Here is a 19,779-nt window from a genome sequence, read left to right on the forward strand (position 1 = left end):
ACTCTGTTAGGCCCAAGTAGAGATACAAATATTAGACAAGATATAATCCCTGTCTTCATAGAGCTTATATTCTAGTTGGAGAAAAAGACTTCACTCTTAGGTATTTTGATAGATTTCTGATCTCACTGACTGTGGTTATTTCCCTCAAAAAGTGAAGATCACGGCCCTCTATGCCTTTTGGTGCTATGCACTGTCTCCCTCTCCCCACAAATCTTCTACTCAGGGTCTCCCCAGTCCTCAGAAGGCCTTTCTTTAGCTCTCATGAAACCAAAGCAATATTGATAACTATAATACAAAATGAAAGGTGCTAAGTGCAAAAAAAGAGTTTATAAATCGGTCACCTTTGCTCAGAGAATGAAACACAAAAAAAGAAAAGACACCTATTTGTGGATTCGAACACTGGCAGTCCCATGGATTTGCTGCCTTGTTGGGATGGACATCTGTGGAGTTGTTGTGGAGAAATGTGGAAGGGAGAAAGGTCTTCTGCCCCACTGCTGTTTGAAGGCCAGACCAGAGCAGTCAGACTTCTAAATGATAGGCATGGAAAAGTGGATCCCCAGAGAGACATTTATAACGGGAAAGCCAGGGTTGCATAGCAGAGAGAGACAACCACAAGGAGAGACCCCACCTCTGGCACATACTAGCTGTGTAACCCTGGTGTGTCTGGCTCTCTGGTCTTTAGAGAACACTCTAATTAATAATCATAATAATACTTATATGGCCCTTACTATATGCCAGGTATGGTGCAAAGTGCTTTAAAGGCATTTCATTTGATCCTTATAACAACCCTGGGGGACAGGTGCTATTATTATCCCCTTTTTATAGATGAAGGGAAACTGAGGCTAACAGAGGTTCAATGACTTGCCCAGGGTTACAGAGCTAGTAAGAATCCAAAGGTGGTTTTGAACTTGGATCTTTCTGACTCCAGACCTGGTGCTCTAACCACTGTACCACTTAGCTGCCCTGAATTCTTATGGGACATTTCCTTACCCAAGATTTTCCATAATGTTATTTGAAGCAGGAAATATTTCTTTTCTTGCTGCAGTCCATTAGCATATTGCTCTTTAAATTCTTTCAGTGTCCTTTTGGTTCCACATTTACTGGGGAGGTTTACCCTGAGCAACATTAGTGAAATACTCTAGTTAAGACATATTTAAAAGAGTCAAAGAACAGATTACTCAAATTGGCCTCAATTCTCTTCTTCCAGGGTAATTATGTGACTTTCCTTCCTGGGGCATAAAAAAAATACAAATACTCTCAAATGCATAGATGTTCATGTGAAATAAGGTCTCCTGGCTGCCCTGAGTTAACTGCACATTTCACATTGCTGTTAATTACAAAGTGTATGGCAGGAGTCCTAAATGAACATGTATGCTCTGAGTTCTTTATTTTCATGGTGCTCCCAGTTTGAATTCTTGGTGATGCTTCAGCTGTGATGCCTTGCACTTCCTTAGTTAGATGAAATACTATTTGTAGGGGAATTCTGGGAACTGGGCTGCTTTCCCTAGCATATCCTGGGAAAGAATCCAGTACTTAGGAAAATACACCTTCAGTCATCAACCTTTCTATAAATGAACACTTTGCGCCGTGGCCAACTTTGGCCAAAGCTCTCCTTGCCCCAGGCCTCTCCACTTCAGGATAATAATTACCTATATGGCAGAAGTATTGCTGGACTATGTTAATTTGTTGAAGTTAATAAAGCACATATTTTAAATGGAAGTGACTTTGAAACTCTGAAGTATTTAATGTTTTTGTGAGTTGCTTGCACTAGGATGGAAGACCTATTCTCACTGTGACCTTTCATATCCTTCTACCTCTCTCTGACTCAATTCCATCATCTGCAAAATGCTGTGTTTTATAAGGATTATAGACAGAAAAAAGAGGGAAAGATTGTAAATGACATTTTAGAAAGAAAGGGGTCCATTTGTAACACTTTTAGTGAATTTTACCAGGTGTCCCTTATAGAACGAGATGCATCATTCAATATTGGTGTCATGATGGATAGCTCACGGCAATTCATCATGCCTATTACAGAATGCCTTGAGTCCTAAGACTACTGAAAAATTTTTTGTATATCAAAATTAATGATAGTTCCAATTGCCTAATGCATTTCCCTTATCCATGGGGACTGTTAAGTCACTGGAATCCTCACAATAACATGTACATATTTGAGAAGAGTATTACTTTGTTTTGGTTATAATCATAGCAAGACCTAAATAGGTTGTCATCTAGCTGACTTGCATGCTTTTGGAATCAACACCCATTTAGTCTGAGGACAAGAAGGAGGTTGGAAAATATGTACTCATCATTACCAAATAAATACAAGAGGTTTCAGCAGAGACTAGCTAGTCCAACCCAGACCTGTTAAATAAGAATGCCTACATCATACTCAACAAGGTTCATGCAGTCTTTGTGTAAAGATGTCTCATATAAAAGTCCACTTCTTCCCAAGGCACTACTTCCCATCCTGCTTTTTGGTAGTTCTAATTGTTATAATATTTTTCCTTCAATTGGGCCTAAATTTGCTTCTTTGCAATGTCTTCCCATTACTACCTTCTGGATAAAATCAAACTTAGTCCCTCTTTTACATGGTCATCCTTAAGATCCTTGAAGACAACTGTCTGCCAGCCAATTACTCATTTCCTGGTACTGTGCTAAATGCTAAATTTCCCTTCACACATTCCTCCCTCCCACTTTGTCTTCTCTTCTCTTCTCCAAATTGAACAGCCTCATTTTCTAAAACTGATCTTCATTTGCCATGACCTTGATCTCCTTCACTGTTCTGCTCATCATCTTCTAGGCATTCTCAAGCTTGTCAATCTCTGTCCTAAAATGTGATGACCATAACTGAAAACCATACCTTGGTTGCAGTGTGTCCAGGGAAGAGTACAGCAGTACTGTTGGCAGTGCAACCCACAATCACACTAGTGTTTTGGCTGTCATATCATAACTTTTGACTCATAACATGCTCACTCTCCCCTAAAACTTCCAGATATTTTCATTGCAAACTATAGCCTAATAATTCTATTTTTGTCTTGGGAGATAGCTTTTTTGAATCCAAATGTAAAACTACATTTTTATTTTTTATTATTAAATTTCATACTCATTAAATTTGGCATAGTGTTCTGGCTTCTAAAGATCTTTTGCATCCTGGCTTTTCCAACAAATTCTACCCCTCTTATTTTAAAAACAAGCAATGGGAGACTCAGAGAGGTAAAGGGATTTGTCAAAAGTTAATCAATTTCTACACATTGACAAAATTAAGAACAAAGTCCAGGCCTCTCGATACCTAGTCCAATACTCTATCTATGACATGGTCTTTAGTAAGCATTGTAGGGAAGCCCTCCCTTTTTATTGAATCAAGTCTTCGAACTTTTATTACAGTGTTTTTACTCCTCCCCCTTCCATAGCGTCTACTAAAGATCCATACCATATAATTCAATTAATTATTAATTGCTGTCACTGATGTATACTCAATAGACAATTGCACAGGAGAAGATGAAAGGGAAAGATAGGTCAAACCAATAGTACTGCACTGTGGAACACAAGGACATAACTAAATAATGAGGCCAGCATTTGATCTACTAGAGGAATATCATTAATGGCATTTGGGTTATGTCCCTGTCATATAGATTAACAGAAACTCAGGAGGAAAGCTGGTAGTATGAAAGACTAAGATTAGTATTCCGTCTTCCCTTTTGTCTGCTATGTGACTGATTCCACTCATCTGTCCAACTGACAAAGTAGAAGAATAGTTATAGTAATTTAAAAATGATGTTGAAGATGGCAGCTGGTAAGCAGAAACTAGTGTGAGCTCCGTACTGAGTCCCTCTAAAAACCTATAAAAAATGGCTCTGAACCAATTCTAGAACGGCAGAACCCACAAAACAGCAGAGGGAAGCAGGGCTCCAGCCCAGGACAGCCTGGATGGTCTCTGGGTGAGGTCGCTCCCACACGGAGCTGGGAGCTGGGAACGGAGTGGAGCAGAACCCAGCCTGAGCGGCGTGGACCATCCAGACCAGAAGCCGGGCGGAGGGGGCCCTAGCGCCCTGAATCAGTGAGCTGCGGCAGTTACCAGACTCCTTAACCCACAAACACCAAAGACAGCGGAGAAGGTTAGTGGGAAAAGCTGTGGGAGTAGAAGGAGTTTGCGGTTCAGCTTCCAGCCCAGGGGGCAGCAGAGGTGGGGCAGCTACAGCTGTTGTTACTTCCGGCTCCAGGCCCACCTGGTGGGAGGAATTAAGTGGCGGATCAGAGCAGGAGTGCACAGCCTGCTGAAGATCTAAGCCCAGTTCGGGTTGGGGGTCGGGGAAGGAGCAGTGCTGGTGCGGCAGGACTGGCACCTCCCCCCCAAACGTGGAACATAGAACTCTGTAGTCTACAAGCAGTCATACCCCACTGCAAACCTCAAAGGTCAAGTTAGTTGGCTGGGAATATGGCCAGGCAGTGAAAACGCACCCAGATTCAGTCTCAGACTTTGCATTCTTTCTTTGCTGACAAAGAAGACCAAAACATACAGCCTAAAGAAGTCAATAAAGTGCAAGAGCCTACACCAAAAGCCTCCAAGAAAAACATGAACTGGTCCCAGGCCAAGGAAGAGCTCAAAAAGGATTTGGAAAAGCAAGTTAGAGAAGTAGAGGAAAATTGGGAAGAGAAATGAGAAGGATGCGAGAAAACCATGAAAAACAAGTCAATGACTTGCTAAAGGAGACCTAAAAAAAATACTTAAAAATACACTGAAGAAAACAACACCTTAAAAAATAGACTAAATCAAATGGCAAAAGAGCTCCAAAAAGCCGATGAGGAGAAGAACGCCTTGAAAGGCAGAACTAGCCAAATGGAAAAGGAGGTCCAAAAGACCACTGAAGAAAATACTACTTTAAAAATTAGATTGGAGCAAGTGGAAGGAAGTGATTTTATGAGAAATCAAGATATTATAAAACAGAACCAAAGGAATGAAAAAATGGAAGATAATGTGAAATATCTCATTGGAAAAACCACTGACCTAGAAAATAGATCCAGGAGAGATAATTTAAAAATTACTGGACTACCTGAAAGCCATGATCAAAAAAAGAGCCTAGATATCATCTTTCAAGAAATTATCAAGGAGAACTGCCCTGATATCCTAGAGCCACAGGGCAAAATAGAAATTGAAAGAATCTATCGATCACCTCCTCAAATAGATCCCAAAAAGAAATCTCCCAGGAATATTGTCGCTAAATTCCAGAGCTCCCAGATCAAGGAGAAAATACTGCAAGCAGCCAGAAAGAAACAATTTGAGTATTGTGGAAACATAATCAGAATAACCCCAGATCTGGCAGCCTCTACATTAAGAGATCGAAAGGCTTGGAATACGATATTCCGGAGGTCAATGGAGCTAGGATTAAAACCTAGAATCACCTACCCAGCAAAAGTGAGTATTATGCTCCAAGGAAAAATATGGATTTTCAATAAAATAGAGGACTTTCAAGCTTTCTCAGTGAAAAGACCAGAACTGAATAGAAAATGTGACTTTCAAACACTAGAATCAAGAGAAGCATGAAAAGGTAATCAAGAAAAAGAACAAGAAAAAGAAATTGTAAGGGACTTACTAAAGGTGAACTGTTTTGTTGACATTCCTACATGGAAACATGATGTGTATGATTCATGAGACCTCAGTATTAGGGTAGCTGAAGGGAATATGCATACATATATGTTTATGTACATATATATATATATATATATATATATATATATGGGTGAATGTGTATATATGTATATATCTATGTGTGTATGTATATATATATATATACATATATATATATATATATATATATATATATATATATATAGATAGATAGAGAGAGAGAGAGAGAGAGAGAGAGAGAGAGAGAGAGGGAGGGAGAGAGCAGACACACAGGGTGAGTTGAAGATGAAGGGAAGATATCTAAATGAAATAAATTCAAATTAAGGGATGAGAGAGGAATATACTGAGAGAGGGAGATAAAGAGAGATAGAATGGGATGGATTATCTCCCATAAAGGTGGCAAGAGGAAGCAGTTCTGTGGGAGGAGGGGAGAGGGCGGATGAGGGGGGAATGAGTCAACATTGCTCTCATAAGATTTGGCCTAAGGAGGGAATACCATACATACCCAATTGGGAATCTTACCCCACAGGAAAGAAGAGGGAAGAAGATAAAAAAAATGGGGGGATGATGGAGGGGAGGGCAGATGGGGTGGAGGTAGTCAAAAACAAACACTTTCGAAAGGGGACAGGGTCAAGGGAGAAAATTCAATAAAGGGGGATGGGTTGGGAAGGAGCAAAATATAGTTAGTCTTTCACAACATGAGTATTGTGGAAGGGTTATACATAATGATACACATGTGGCCTATGTTGAATTGCTTGACTTCTTAGGGAGGGTGGGCGGGAAGGGAAGAGGTGAGAGAATTTGGAACTCAAAGTTTTAAAAACAGATGTTCAAAAACAAACAAAAATGTTTTTGCATGTAACAAGAAAATAAGATACACAGGCAATGGGGCGTAAAAATTTATCTTGCCCTACAAGAAAGGAAGGGAAAAGGGGATGGGAGGGGAGTGGCATGACAGAGGGGAGCGCTGACTGGGGAACAAGGCAACCAGAATATACGCCATCTTGGAGTGGGGGGAGGGTAGAATAGGGAGAAAATTTGTAATCCAAACTCTTGTGAAAATCAATGCTGAAAACTAAATATGTTAAATAAATTAAAAAAAAATTCTCTGAAAAAAAAATGATGTTAAGTCATATTAACTTAGACCTGTCCTCCCAAACCCTTGGCAGAGGTGTGACATCCATATTATATATTACATACATTTTCAAACCTGTTCAATGTATTGATCGCCTCTGCTGATTTTTTTCCTCTTTTCTTTCTTTTTTTCTTTTTTTGTCTTTAAAATACGACTTGTTGAAATGTTGTCATTTCCTTATGAAAAGGGCCTGTGGCCATGGTAGGAAGGACTTCGGAAAGAACAGTTATTTATCTTTTTAAGAAGGATGGTAGTAATAAAAGCAGGTCAGATTGGACCAAGAACTAAATATTATGTCCATTTAATTTTAATAAATTGATGTCTGCTTTAAAAAATAAAAAAAAATTAATATACCACTTATTATACATGATGGTTTTCTTTTTAATTATTATTTATTTATTTAATATTTTTAGTTTTCAGCATTGATTTGCACAAGAGTTTGAATTACAAATTTTCTCCCCATTTCTACCCTCCCCCTCACTCCAAGGTGACATATATTCTGATTGCCCTGTTCCCCAGTCAGCGCTCCCTTCTGTCACCCCACTGCCCCCATCCCCTTTTCCCTTACTTTCTTGTAGGGCAAGATAGATTTCTATGCCGCATTGCCTATATATATTATTTCCTAGTTGCATGTAAAAACTTTTTTTTGAACATCTGTTTTTAAAACTTTGAGTTCTAAATTCTCTCCCTTCTTCCCTCCCTACCCACCCTCCCTAAGAAGGCAAGCAATTCAACATATGCCACATGTGCATCATTATGCAAAACCCTTCCACAGTACTCATGTTGTGAATGACTAACTATATTTTGCTCCTTCCTATCCTATCCCCCTTTATTCAATTTTCTCCCTTGACCCTGTCCCTTTTCAAAAATGTTTATTTTTGATTACCTACTCCCCCTATCTGCCCTCCCTTCTGTCATTCCCTCCCCCACCCCCTGCTTTTTTTATCTCCTTCCTCCTTCTTTCCTGTGGGGTAAGATACCAAATTGATTGTGTATGTTATTCCATTCTCAGGTCAAATCCAATAAGAGCAAGATTCACTCATTCCCCGTCACTTGCCTCCTCTTCCCTTCCAAAACAACTGCTTTTCTTGGCACTTTTATGTGAGATAATTTACCCCATTCTATCTCTCTCTTTCTCCCTCTCTCAATTATTCCTCTCTCATCCTTTAATTTGATTTTATTTAAGATATCATCCTTTCATATTCAACTCACCCTGTGCCCTCTGTCTCTACACACACACACACACACACGCACACACACACACACACACACATATATTCCCTTCAGCTACCCTAATACTGAGGTCTCATGAATTATACACATCATTTTTCCATGTAGGAATGTAAACAAAACAGTTCAACTTTAGTAAGTTCCTTATGGTTTCTCTTTCTCATTTGCCTTTTCATGCTTCTCTTGATTGTTGTGTTTGAAAGTCAAATTTTCTATTCAGCTCTGATCTTTTCACTGAAAAAGCTTGAAAGCCCTCTATTTTATTGAAATTCCATATTTTGCCTTGGGGCACGATACTCAGTTTTGCTGGGTAGGTGATTCTTGGTTTTAATCCTTGCTCCTTTGATCTCCAGAATATCATATTCCAAGCCCTTTGATCTCTTAATGTAGAAACTGCTAGATCTTGTGTTAACCTGATTGTGTTTCCACAATACCCTATACAATGGTTTTCTGGAAGAGGAAGCATTTTGGGAAATTTTGGTTATGTAAAAAACAAAGAGGAATCAATAAAAATAATTTATAACACATTAACTGGATCATGATCAATACAATAGCAGGGAAGAACTATGAAAAAGAGAACAGGATGAAATAACCTCTGTTACTCATATCAGCTTCTTTTAGTCACTGTACATAATAAGTTATTCAATCAAAATCAAAATGTTGAAATGAAATAAATCAGAGGACCTGTATTTCAATACCATCTCTGTACCTTTTTACCTGTTTGACCTTGAACAAGTCAATTAAATTCCGTGGGCTTCAGTTTCTTCATCTGCAAATGAGGGATTTAGAGCAAATGAATTCCAATATCCCTAGTTCGTATAGTAGACTCAGAGTCAACAAGATGTGACTTCAAATTTAGCCTCACACACTTACTAGCTCTGTTCCCCAGGACAAGCCACTTGGCCTATTTTTGTCTCAGTTTCCTCAATTATAAAAAGAGGATAAGAATAGTACCTACTTCTCAGGGTTGTTGTGAGGATCAAATGAAATAATATTTATAAAGCAGTCAGCCCAATCTGGCACATAGTAGGTACTATGTAAGTGATTATAGATCTTATAAATGGTAGTATGATCCCATGAAGAGAAGGAGTATATTTTTATTTAATTAAATATTGACTTAAAACAGTTGTCAGAGGTAGCTGAATATACTGGATAGAAAGTTGTACTAAGTCAGAAAGGCCTGGATTCATAGCCCGTCTCTGTCACATGGCAGCATGGTTCTGGAAAAAATCACTTAACTCAATCCCTTAGCCTAGACAATGCTGTAAGATCATAAATTGCACATGGTTTCTCATCCTCGTCCAGGATTTCCCTATACTGATGAAATCCCAAGTCCTTTCCTCATCCCTGTCCTTATCTTTATTCCTATCTCTATTCTATTGACTTGAATTTCCTGTTGGTTTCAGTTGGAGAGTATTCAGAGGTCTGCCCAGAAGCCACAGATTTCCTGTGTCAAGACAAGAAGTGTATTGAATACCATCTGGTTTGTGACTACAAGCCTGACTGCATGGATAGGTCTGATGAAGCTGATTGCAGTGAGTATTTCTCTCCAGCTTAACATAATGACTTATATGAAATGTATGCTCACAATAACAGTCTGAAGGGATTTATATAATTGTCAGAACTTTCCAGCCTCCTTATGGCTTGGACAAACCAAAAGATTTTCCATAACCTCTCTATATGTCAGCTTCAGCTATTTACTTCATAATGAATACCAGCCATGCTAGATTGTTATCAGGTCTTAACTGTTTGAACTTTGGTAGTTGAATAAAGTCTGCAAAAGTCTGGATAGCCATTGAAAAAAACCACTAGATTTTTCTTTTTCTTCATTGTTTCTATTTATATGAGCTAAACCAAATGGTTTTAGCTGGAACGGATGTTCAGGAGATTGGCTAAATAACATATAAGCTAGAATGTCTTATTAAATAGGTTATTCTGTCTCATTAGAGAGTCAAAAAGAAAGATCTACTTAGAGTTCCTTAATTGTTATTGAACATACTTAAATTATCTTAAAGGGCTGCTAGGTGGCTCAGTGGTTAGATTGTGGTGCGTAGAATCAGGAAAACTCATTTCCCTGACTTTGAGGCAAATCTGGCCTCAGATTTAATAACTGTATGACCCTGAGAAAGTCAGTTAACCTTGTTTGTCTCAGTTTCTTCATCTGTAAAATGAACTAGAGAAGGAAATGGCAAACCCCTCCAGTATTTTTGCCAAGAAAACCCCATATGGGGAGATGAAGAGTTAGACATGACCGAACAACAATAACATCCTCTTAAACGATTTCTTGGAAATTCACATTAATCATAGTGTCCAAAGGGGTAAGTTAAGAAAAAAAACTACAAAGAATATTTAGATCATCATGATAAATTGGAAAGAGTTCAGACAACTTAGGCTCACACTCTATCTCTAAGGCTTAGTTTTTGTGAGACTGTAACTTACCTGGGCTTTAATCTCCTTTTCCATTAAATGAGATGTTTGGACTAGAATTCTAGTTAGATCCCTTTTATCTGCAGATCTATTATACTATGATTCCCAAAACTTTTCTTCCATTCAGGTCATATTGACCTACTTTCACTCAGTCCAGGGATAACAGATTGCTCATTCATCTCCAAATCGTAAATCCTTATGAGAAAGATTTCAAATGAGTCTAATGTTCTTTAGGTCAAGCAGGGTTTCTTAACCTGGAGTCTTTGAACTTTTAAAAAAAATTTAACAATTGTATTTTAATATAATTGGTTTCCTTTTTGGTTCCACTTTAATTTATCCATTTAAAAACATTTTTTTCAGAAAAGGTTCATAGGCTTTAGAAGCAGCCTCTGTTAAAGGAATCTGTAATACAGAAAAAGTTATGATCCCCTGCTTTACAGGTTATCTCATAACTTTTGAATCTATAAGCAATGGTTCAAGTTCTCTTAGAGCATATGAAGTTCCTAACAAAACATTATACATTCTCTTTTTTTTTTTGAAAGTCTGGCTCTTCCTATTACACCCAAGCTGGAAGCACAGAGGCTACTCATGGCTTGATCCCACTGCTGATTGGTGCGGGACCTTTGCCCAACTCTATTTCCATCCTGGGCTAGTTTGCCCTCCTTAGACAACCTGGTGCACTGTCTCCCTTTCCCACCCTCCTACCTCCAGTCTCTGGTACTTCCAAGGTGTCATCTTATTGAAGCCAACATTAGACACCTAATTGGAAGAGTCTCCTAAAGCGTAATAGTCCCCAGATCAAGATAACCATTGGCCTTAGCCTCCTCAAAAGGTGGGATTAAAAATGTGTTCCTCTATCTCTGGCTATACATTTAATTTGATAAAACCTACAGTTATTAAGTGCCTACTATGTGCAAAGCACTGTGGCACACATTGAAGATATGAAGACAGAAGCAAAATAGTCCCTGCCTTCAAGGCACTTACTTTTTCAGGAAGGGAGTGAGAGAAAGAGAAGCCACCATACATGAAGATAAGTAGATACAAAAAACTATACAAAATAAATACAAAGTAATTGTGTGTGTGTGTGTGTATGTGTGTGTGTGTGTGTGTGTTTAGAAGAGTATTAACAATCCAGGATATTAGGAAAAGCCCTCTTTAGGAGGTTACATTTGAATAGTCTTGGAGTCCCAAGAAACACTGAAGGCATATATTGACTTCCTCTACCAGCATAGAAAAAAATACCTTTCAGTAGTATTTGAACAACTATTTCTTCAATGAGCACTGAAATTGCCATACTAAATGTAGGTCCTGATTAGTGTTAATGATAAATCCCAAGAAGAGATCACATTATTTGACTTTACTTTATTTAAAATATATTTGTATTTAAAAAGTAGTAATTGATTCCAGCCCAATGGAAATCTGCAATATGAATTTGACCACTCAGAGAAATTATTTGTACTAATCAGCTGTCATTACCACTGCATCTTAAAAGACTTCTCCAGAACTTTAGGAATGACATAAACTTTAGTTCTATCAAGACACAAATAGAGGAAACAATTCATATTATGAGCCAGTTTGACAAACAGTAATAAAGAAGTCAAAATCTGGGGAAAATTTATGAAAAGTTGCCTAGCAATGGAATATGAGTACGGCACCATTTACCATTCAAAAGATCATGAGGAGCCAGGCTGAAAGGTACTCAGAGGAATTGATCACTGCTAATAAATTATCCTTCTACCTTACCACTCAAGAGTAAATATCTCCTAGACCACCTTACTTTATCAACCATTTCACTGGGGATATCTCTTCTTCCATTACAAGTCTATGCAAAAACATATGAAAAAAAGATACACAAAACACCAAAGAGCATGTTTTAATTGATATAGTGAATATGTTAATTTTGGAGATTATTAAGATTTAATCCTTAAAATGTATTAATCTTTGATATAGAATTATTTTGAGCTTTATAGAGAATGGATGTTCAGTCCCAAGGATCCCCTATGATGATACTGACTGAACACCAAGATTTTTATGAATCATTGGGTCAGTTACAGAGAGAATAATATACATAGGTGAAATAATTTAAATGTGACTGAAAATTTATAAGAGAGGAAGTGTGGTTTAGTGGATAAAGAGCTGACCTCAATCAGAAAGTTCTAAATTCCATACCATCTCTGATATATATATATATAAAAGCTGTGTGACTGTGGGCAGGTATCTTTACCTCTTAGTGACCCCAGGCAATTCTCTACAGTTTTAAATGGTCAAGCATCAGGTTCCAGTCTGTGTTGATAGAGAGTTTTCTAATTGGGAGTTCGCAAAACCAATGATATAACCATTACAGACCAAACAATTCTGGAAAACACGATGCCTAAGTAAATTGTAGTAACTAATCTTGGCCTAGGAATGACCCAGAATTCCCACAGGGAGGCTCGGATGACTAGGACAGAATGATATACAAAAGTTGCATTTTTCCCCCTTTAGGGCAGGATTTCAGAGAAGGACTGGTTACAGAAATTGTGTTATGATGAATTTCACTGACTCTGTAGTTAAAGGACCTGTCTTGAAATTTTACTTCTGTCTCATAGTTACTTAAGTGACCTTGGTCATCCCTTCATCTACCTGTATATTAGATTCCTTACTTTAAGGAATAATAAAGTTGGATAGATGGCCTCTGAGATCTCTCCAGATCGTTGATGCTATTTTAGTAACATTTTTGGTCTCACTCTCTCAACACACAGTTAAAAAAATAGCTTGAGGCCCCCAGAAGGCAATATCTATCAATGTTCCAGGGATGACCTGGAAGTATTGGGCTTTCTGGTACCGTTGCTCATGAGCCCCCACCAGTGTGATAGCCAGTTGAATTCTATTGGTTTTCAGAAAAGAGGGTTCTTGAGAAGGTATAGCAAGATTTTTTAAAATAAAACAATACCGCCCCAAGCTGTCCTCTTGCCCAACAAGGTCCCAAGGTACAACCTCAACCATAAAATCCTGTAGAAATGAGGCAGATGTGTAGAGAACATATGTGCCATAGGGATGCCTTCTTATTTCTGGCTCTGGAAATCTTTTTCTCCCTTTGTGGAGGCCTCATGAAGTTCACTTTATGTATATCTCTCTGATCAGGTTAAAGGATAACTACCATTTTAGAATCCATGGCTGACACTACTCATTGTTACAAAGACTTATAATCTTTGATGGCACTACTGTCATCAAATGACTTCCTTTCCATGTTTCTCTTTCCCTTTGACTTCTGCAGTTTATTCTCTTGTCTATTGCTACCAATTCTGGTCACCACTGGGATTTTGGACGGGGCTTCTCCCTCTCCAAAATTCACACAGTTTCCTTGATATACTCTTAGAATGCTGGGTCACCCAAGAATAGGAAAGAAACAGAAGAGACACATAGCAGCTGGGTGGGACAGGGAGCAACCACTAATCCCCCTAACCAGCAGCTCACAGCAGTCCTCTTCTCATTTGCTTTCAGACCAGAAGAATGAAAGATGGGCCTGCCATTGTATACTCACTCATTTCTAGCCCAACACCCACTGAATCCTTAGTTCTTCTAGTTCTTCAGCCATTGGAAGATTTTTTTTGTCATCATATATTATTACCGTAGCAAAGTGTCACCACACAGTGGTTACACAGTCACATGTGGCTATAAATAGGCTTCCAAGGTCCATGTATTTGATTAGAATCAGGAAGAAATATCTAGGCATGCTGTGCATAAGGAGCCACAAGAGGCAAAACTTAGTATTCTTTAAGGACTTGTTGTCCAGTCCCCCTTCTAAGCTATTTTCTTATCAAAACACTAAACTTTCTTTTAAAAATTATTTAATATTATAGTTTCCACAAGATTTTGAGTTACATATTTTCTCCCCATTTCTACCCTCCCCCCACTCCAAGATGGCATATATTCTAATGGCCCCATTCCCCAATCAGTCCTCCCTTCTGTCACCCCATTCCCCCATTCCCTTTCCCCTCACTTTCTTGTAGGGCAGGATAGATTTCTATGCCCCATTCCCTACATATCTTATTTCTCAGTTGCTTGCAAAGATGAATTTTTCTTTTGAGCATCTGATTTTTTTTTATAAATTTCTTTATTTATTTTTAGTTTACCACACATGGTTCTACATAGTTTTGAGTTCCAGTTTTTCTCCCCTCCCTCCCCCCTCCCTCCCCAAGACAGCATGGAGTCTCATATAACTGTCATGTATAACTTCGCATTGAATTAATTTATGCACTAGTCAAGTCGTGGAAAAGAATTTTGACCAATGGAATGAATCATGAGAAAGAAGAAACAGAACAAAAAAAAAAAACAAACCCAAAAACAAAAACAAAAGAGAAGCAAAAAAGGCCAGCATGTAGTGTGCCTCAGTCTGTATTCAAACTTCGCAGTTCTTTGTCTCGATGAAGATAGCATTCTCCATCGTGAGTCCCCTGGAGTTGTCCTTGCCCCTTAGGTTGCTGAGAAAAGTGCAGTATGTCAGGGTTGGTCCTCATGGAATCCATATATCTGTGGCTGTGCACAACGTTCTCCTGCCTCTGCTCCGCTCACTCAGCATTATGTCGTGTAGGTTTTTCCAGGTTGTTATGAAGTCTGCATCATCCCCATTTCTTATGGCACAATAGTATTCCATCACCTTCATATACCACAGCTTGTTCAGCCATTCACCAATTGATGGGCATCCCTTTGATTTCCAATTCTTGGCTACCACAAAGAGAGCTGCTATAAATATTTTTGTACATATGGGTCCTTTTCCCGCTTGTGTGATTTCTTTGGCATACAACCCTAGAAGTGGTATTGCTGGGTCAAAGGGTATGAACATTTCTATAGCCCTTTGGGCATAGTTCCAAACTGCTCTCCAAAATGGCTGGATCAGCTCACAACTCCACCAGCAATGCAACAATGTTCCAATTTCCCCACATCCTTTCCAGCATTTATCATTTTCCTGTTTTGTTATTTTAGCCAATCTGACAGGAGAGATGTGGTATCTAAGAGTTGTTTTGATTTGCATTTCTCGAATCAGTAGTGATCCAGAGCATTTTTCCATATGCCTGTAGATAGCTTTAATTTCTTCCTCTGAAAACTGCCTGTTCATATCCTTTGACCATTTCTCAATTGGGGAATGGCTTGTATTCCTATGTATTTGGCTCAGCTCCCTGTGTATTTTAGAGATGAGGCCTTTATCAGAGATACTAGTTGCAAAGATTTTCTCCCAATTTTCTGCTTCCCTCCTAATTCTTGTTGCATTGGCTTTTTTTGTACAAAAACATTTCCATTTGACATAATCAAAATTATCCATTTTGCATTTTGTAATGCTCTCTATCTCTTGTTGGGTCATGAATTCTTTACTTTTCCACAAATCTGATAAGTAAACTATTCCTTGCTTTCCCAAATTACTTAGAGTATCAACTTTTACTCCTAAATCATGAACACATTTTGATTTTATTTTGGTATATGGTGTAAGATATTGGTCTATGCCCAGTTTTTGCCCTACCATTTTCCAATTTTCCCAACAGTTTTTGTGAAATAGTGAATTATTAGCCCAGAAGCTGGCCTCTTTGGGTTTATCAAAGAGTAGATTGCTAAACTTGTTGATTTCACCTACTTGTGTACCTATCCTATTCCACTGATCCACACCCCTGTTTCTTAACCAGTACCAGGCAGTTTTGATGACTGCTACAGTTTAATATCTGGTGTGGCTAAGCCACCATCTCTAGCATGTCTTTTCATTAATATCCTAGATACTCTAGACCTCTTGTTTTTCCAAATGAATTTTGTTATTATGTTGTCCAGCTCAGTAAAAAAAAATTTTTGGTAGTTCGATTGGTATGGCACTGAATAGATAGATTAATTTAGGTAGAATTGTCATTTTTATTATATTAGCTCGGCCTAACCATGAGCAACTGATATTTCTCCATTTATTTAGATCTGATTTTATTCGCGTGTAAAGTGTTTCATAGTTATGTTCATATAGGCCCTGGGTTTGTCTTGGCAAATAGACTCCCAAATATTTTATAGTGCCTTCAGTAACTTTGAATGGAATTTCTCTTTCTATCTCTTGCTGTTGGGCTTTTTCAGTGATGTATAGGAATGCTGAGGATTTATGTGGGTTTATTTTATATCCTGCAACTTTGCTAAAATTGTTTATTATTTCAAGTAGTTTTTTACTTGATTCTCTAGGATTCTCTAGATAAATAATCATATCATCTGCAAAAAATGATAATTTAGTTTCTTCTTTTCCTATTCTAATTCCTTCAATTTCTTTTTCTTCTCTTATTGCTACAGCTAATGTTTCTAGTACCAAATTGAATAATAGGGGTGATAATGGACATCCTTGTTTCACCCCTGATCTTATTGGGAATGCATCTAGTTTATCCCCATTACAAATAATGCTTGTTGATGGTTTTAGGTAGATGCCATTTATAATTTTGAGGAAGGTTCCACTTATTTCTATGCTTTCTAGTGTTTTTAATAGGAATGGGTGTTGTACTTTGTCAAAGGCTTTTTCTGCATCTATTGAGATGATCATATGGTTTCTGCTAGTTTTGTTGTTGATATGGTCAATTATGCTAATAGTTTTCCTAATATTGAACCAGCCTTGCATTCCTGGAATAACTCCTACCTGGTCATAGTGTATTATTCTCGTAATGAGTTGCTGCAATCTTTTTGCTAATATTTTATTTAAAATTTTTGCATCAATATTCATTAAAGAAATTGGTCTATAATTTTCTTTCTCTGTTTTGACTCTACCTGGTTTCGGTATTAGTATCATATTTGTGTCATAAAAAGAATTTGGTAGGACTCCTTCTTCACCTATTTTCCCAAATAGTCTACAAAGTATTGGAATTAGTTGTTCTTTAAATGTTTGATAGAATTCACATGTAAAACCATCTGGCCCTGCAGATTTTTTCCTAGGGAATTCGTTGATGGCCTGCTCAATTTCTTTTTCTGATATGGGGTCATTAAGAAATTTCACTTCCTTCTCTGTTAGTCTGGGCAGTTTATGTTTTTGTAGATATTCATCCATATCTCTAAGGTTGTCAAATTTATGGGCATACAGTTGGGCAAAATAATTCCTAATTATTGTTTTGATTTCCTCTTCATTAGAGGTGACCTCACCCTTTTCATTTTTTATACTGGTAATTTGATTTTCTTCTTTCTTTTTTTTTAATCAAATTGGCCAAAGGTTTTTCAATTTTATTGGTTTTTTCATAAAACCAGCTCTTTGTTTTATTTATTAATTCAATAGTTTTCTTGGTTTCAATTTTATTAATCTCTCCTTTGATTTTCAGTATTTCTAATTTGGTATTTAATTGGGGGTTTTCAATTTGCTCTTTTTCTAGCTTTTTCAGCTGTATGCCCAGATCATTGATCTCCTCTTTCCCTATTTATTCATGTAGGCATTTAGAGATATAAAACTTCCCCTAAGAACTGCTTTTGCTGCATCCCATAAGTTTTCGTATGTTGTTTCATTATTGAATGAAATTATGAATGAAATTATTAATTGTTTCTCTGATTTGTTCTTTGGCCCACTCACTCTTTAGAATTAAATTATTTAGTTTCCAATTAGTTTTTAGCTTATTTTTCCATGGTACTTTATTAAAAATGATTCTTATTGCATCATGATCTGAAAAGGATGCATTGACTACTTCTGCTTTTCTGCACTGGATTGTGAGGTTTTTATGCCCTAGTACTTGGTCAATTTTTGAGTATGTGCCATGTACTTTTGAGAAGAAAGTATATTCCTTTTTATCCCCATTCAGTTTTCTCCAGAGGTCTATCATAGGTGCCTTTTCTAAAATTCTGTTTACCTCCTTAACTTTTTTCTTATTTATTTTGAGGTTAGATTTATCAAGTTCAGAAAGGGGGAGGTTGAGGTCTCCCAATATTATAGTTTTGCTGTCTATTTCTTCCTGTAACTCCCTTAACCTCTCCTCTAAGAATTTGTATGCCTTACCACTTGGTGCATATATGTTAAGCAATGATATTGCTTCATTGTTTATGGTGCCTTTTAGCAGGATATAATGTCCTTCCTTATCTCTTTTAATTAGATCTGTCTTTACTTTTGCTTTGTCTGAAATTAGGATTGCTACACCTGCTTTTTTTACTTTAGCTGAGGCACAATATGTTTTACTCCAGCCTTTTACCTTAACCCTATGTGTATCCCCCTGTTTCAGATGCGTTTCTTGTAAACAGCATATTGTAGTATTATGGTTTTTAATCCATTCTGCTATCTGCTTCTGTTTTGTGAGAATGTTCATCCCCTGCACGTTCAGGGTTATGATTTCTATCTGTGTCTTTTTCTCCATCCTAATTCCCGCTGTTTATGCTTTTATTTCTCCCTTTCCCCTTCTCCTCCTCAACAAAGTTTTGCTTTTGACCGCCACTTTCCTCAGTTAACCCTCCCTCTTTATTCCCCTCCCTTATCTTACCGTTACCCACTTGCTACTTCTCCTCTTCCTTCTGCCCACCCCCCTCCCTTTTTCCCCCCTTACCCTCCCACTTCCCGTAGGACAAGTTAGATTTCTAAACTTATCAGAGTATGTTATTCCCTTCTTGAACTAGATCAGATGACAGTAAAGCTCAAATACTGCTCTTCTCCCTCCCTTCTTTCCCTCTACTATAATATGTTTTTGTGCCACTTCCTTTGGTGTAATTTACCCTTTTCTACTACCTCCTTACCACTTCCCTCATAGCCCTCCCTTTATATCTCTTATTTATATTTTATATCTTTACATCAGTTAATTTATACAGGCATTCACAACCTATGTATATCCCTTTCATTTGTCATAATAGTTGTACCATTCACAAGAATGACTTATATATGTATATGTATATATATATACATAAAAAACATACATAAGATGATATAATCCCACATAAAGATGTAAACAACCTGCCCTTATTGGTTAATAAGGTTTGTGGGGTTTTTCCCCCTGGTTACCTTTTTATGTCTCTCTTGGGTTTTGTATTTGGAGATCAAATTTTCCATTGAGTTCTGGCCTTTTCATCAGGAAGGTCTGGAATTCCCTTATTTCATTGAATGTCCATCGCCTTGCCTGAAAAATTATGCTTAGTTTTGCTGGGTAGTTGATCCTTGGTTGTAGTCCCAGCTCCTTTGCCCTTCGGGATATCATATTCCAATTTCTCCTGTCTTTTAATATGGAACCTGAGAGATCCTGCGTGATCCTGACTGTAGTTCCACGATATTTGAATTGCTTCTTTTTGGCTGCTTGCAGTATTTTCTCCTTGAGTTTATAGCTCTGAAATTTGGCTATAATATTTCTTGGTGTTTTCAGTTTGGGATCTCTTTCAGGGGGTGATCGGTGAATTCTTTCAATGACTATTTTGCCCTCTG

General features: G+C 37.7%; 1 protein-coding gene across 1 annotated transcript in view; it reads left to right on the forward strand.

The window, feature by feature from the left end:
- The window catches only part of MALRD1 (MAM and LDL receptor class A domain containing 1), a gene marked incomplete at its 5' end in the record, with an annotated part of 881,642 nt that overhangs the window by 607,729 nt on the left and 254,134 nt on the right, over nucleotides 1-19,779 (forward strand). The window contains one exon of the mRNA XM_036760519.1: nucleotides 9,398-9,526. Within this exon, the coding sequence (XP_036616414.1) occupies nucleotides 9,398-9,526 (129 nt within the window). The remainder of the gene's footprint in view (nucleotides 1-9,397; nucleotides 9,527-19,779) is intronic.

This window comes from Trichosurus vulpecula, chromosome 5 (genome assembly GCF_011100635.1).
Source record: "Trichosurus vulpecula isolate mTriVul1 chromosome 5, mTriVul1.pri, whole genome shotgun sequence".
Taxonomy (NCBI): domain Eukaryota; kingdom Metazoa; phylum Chordata; class Mammalia; order Diprotodontia; family Phalangeridae; genus Trichosurus; species Trichosurus vulpecula.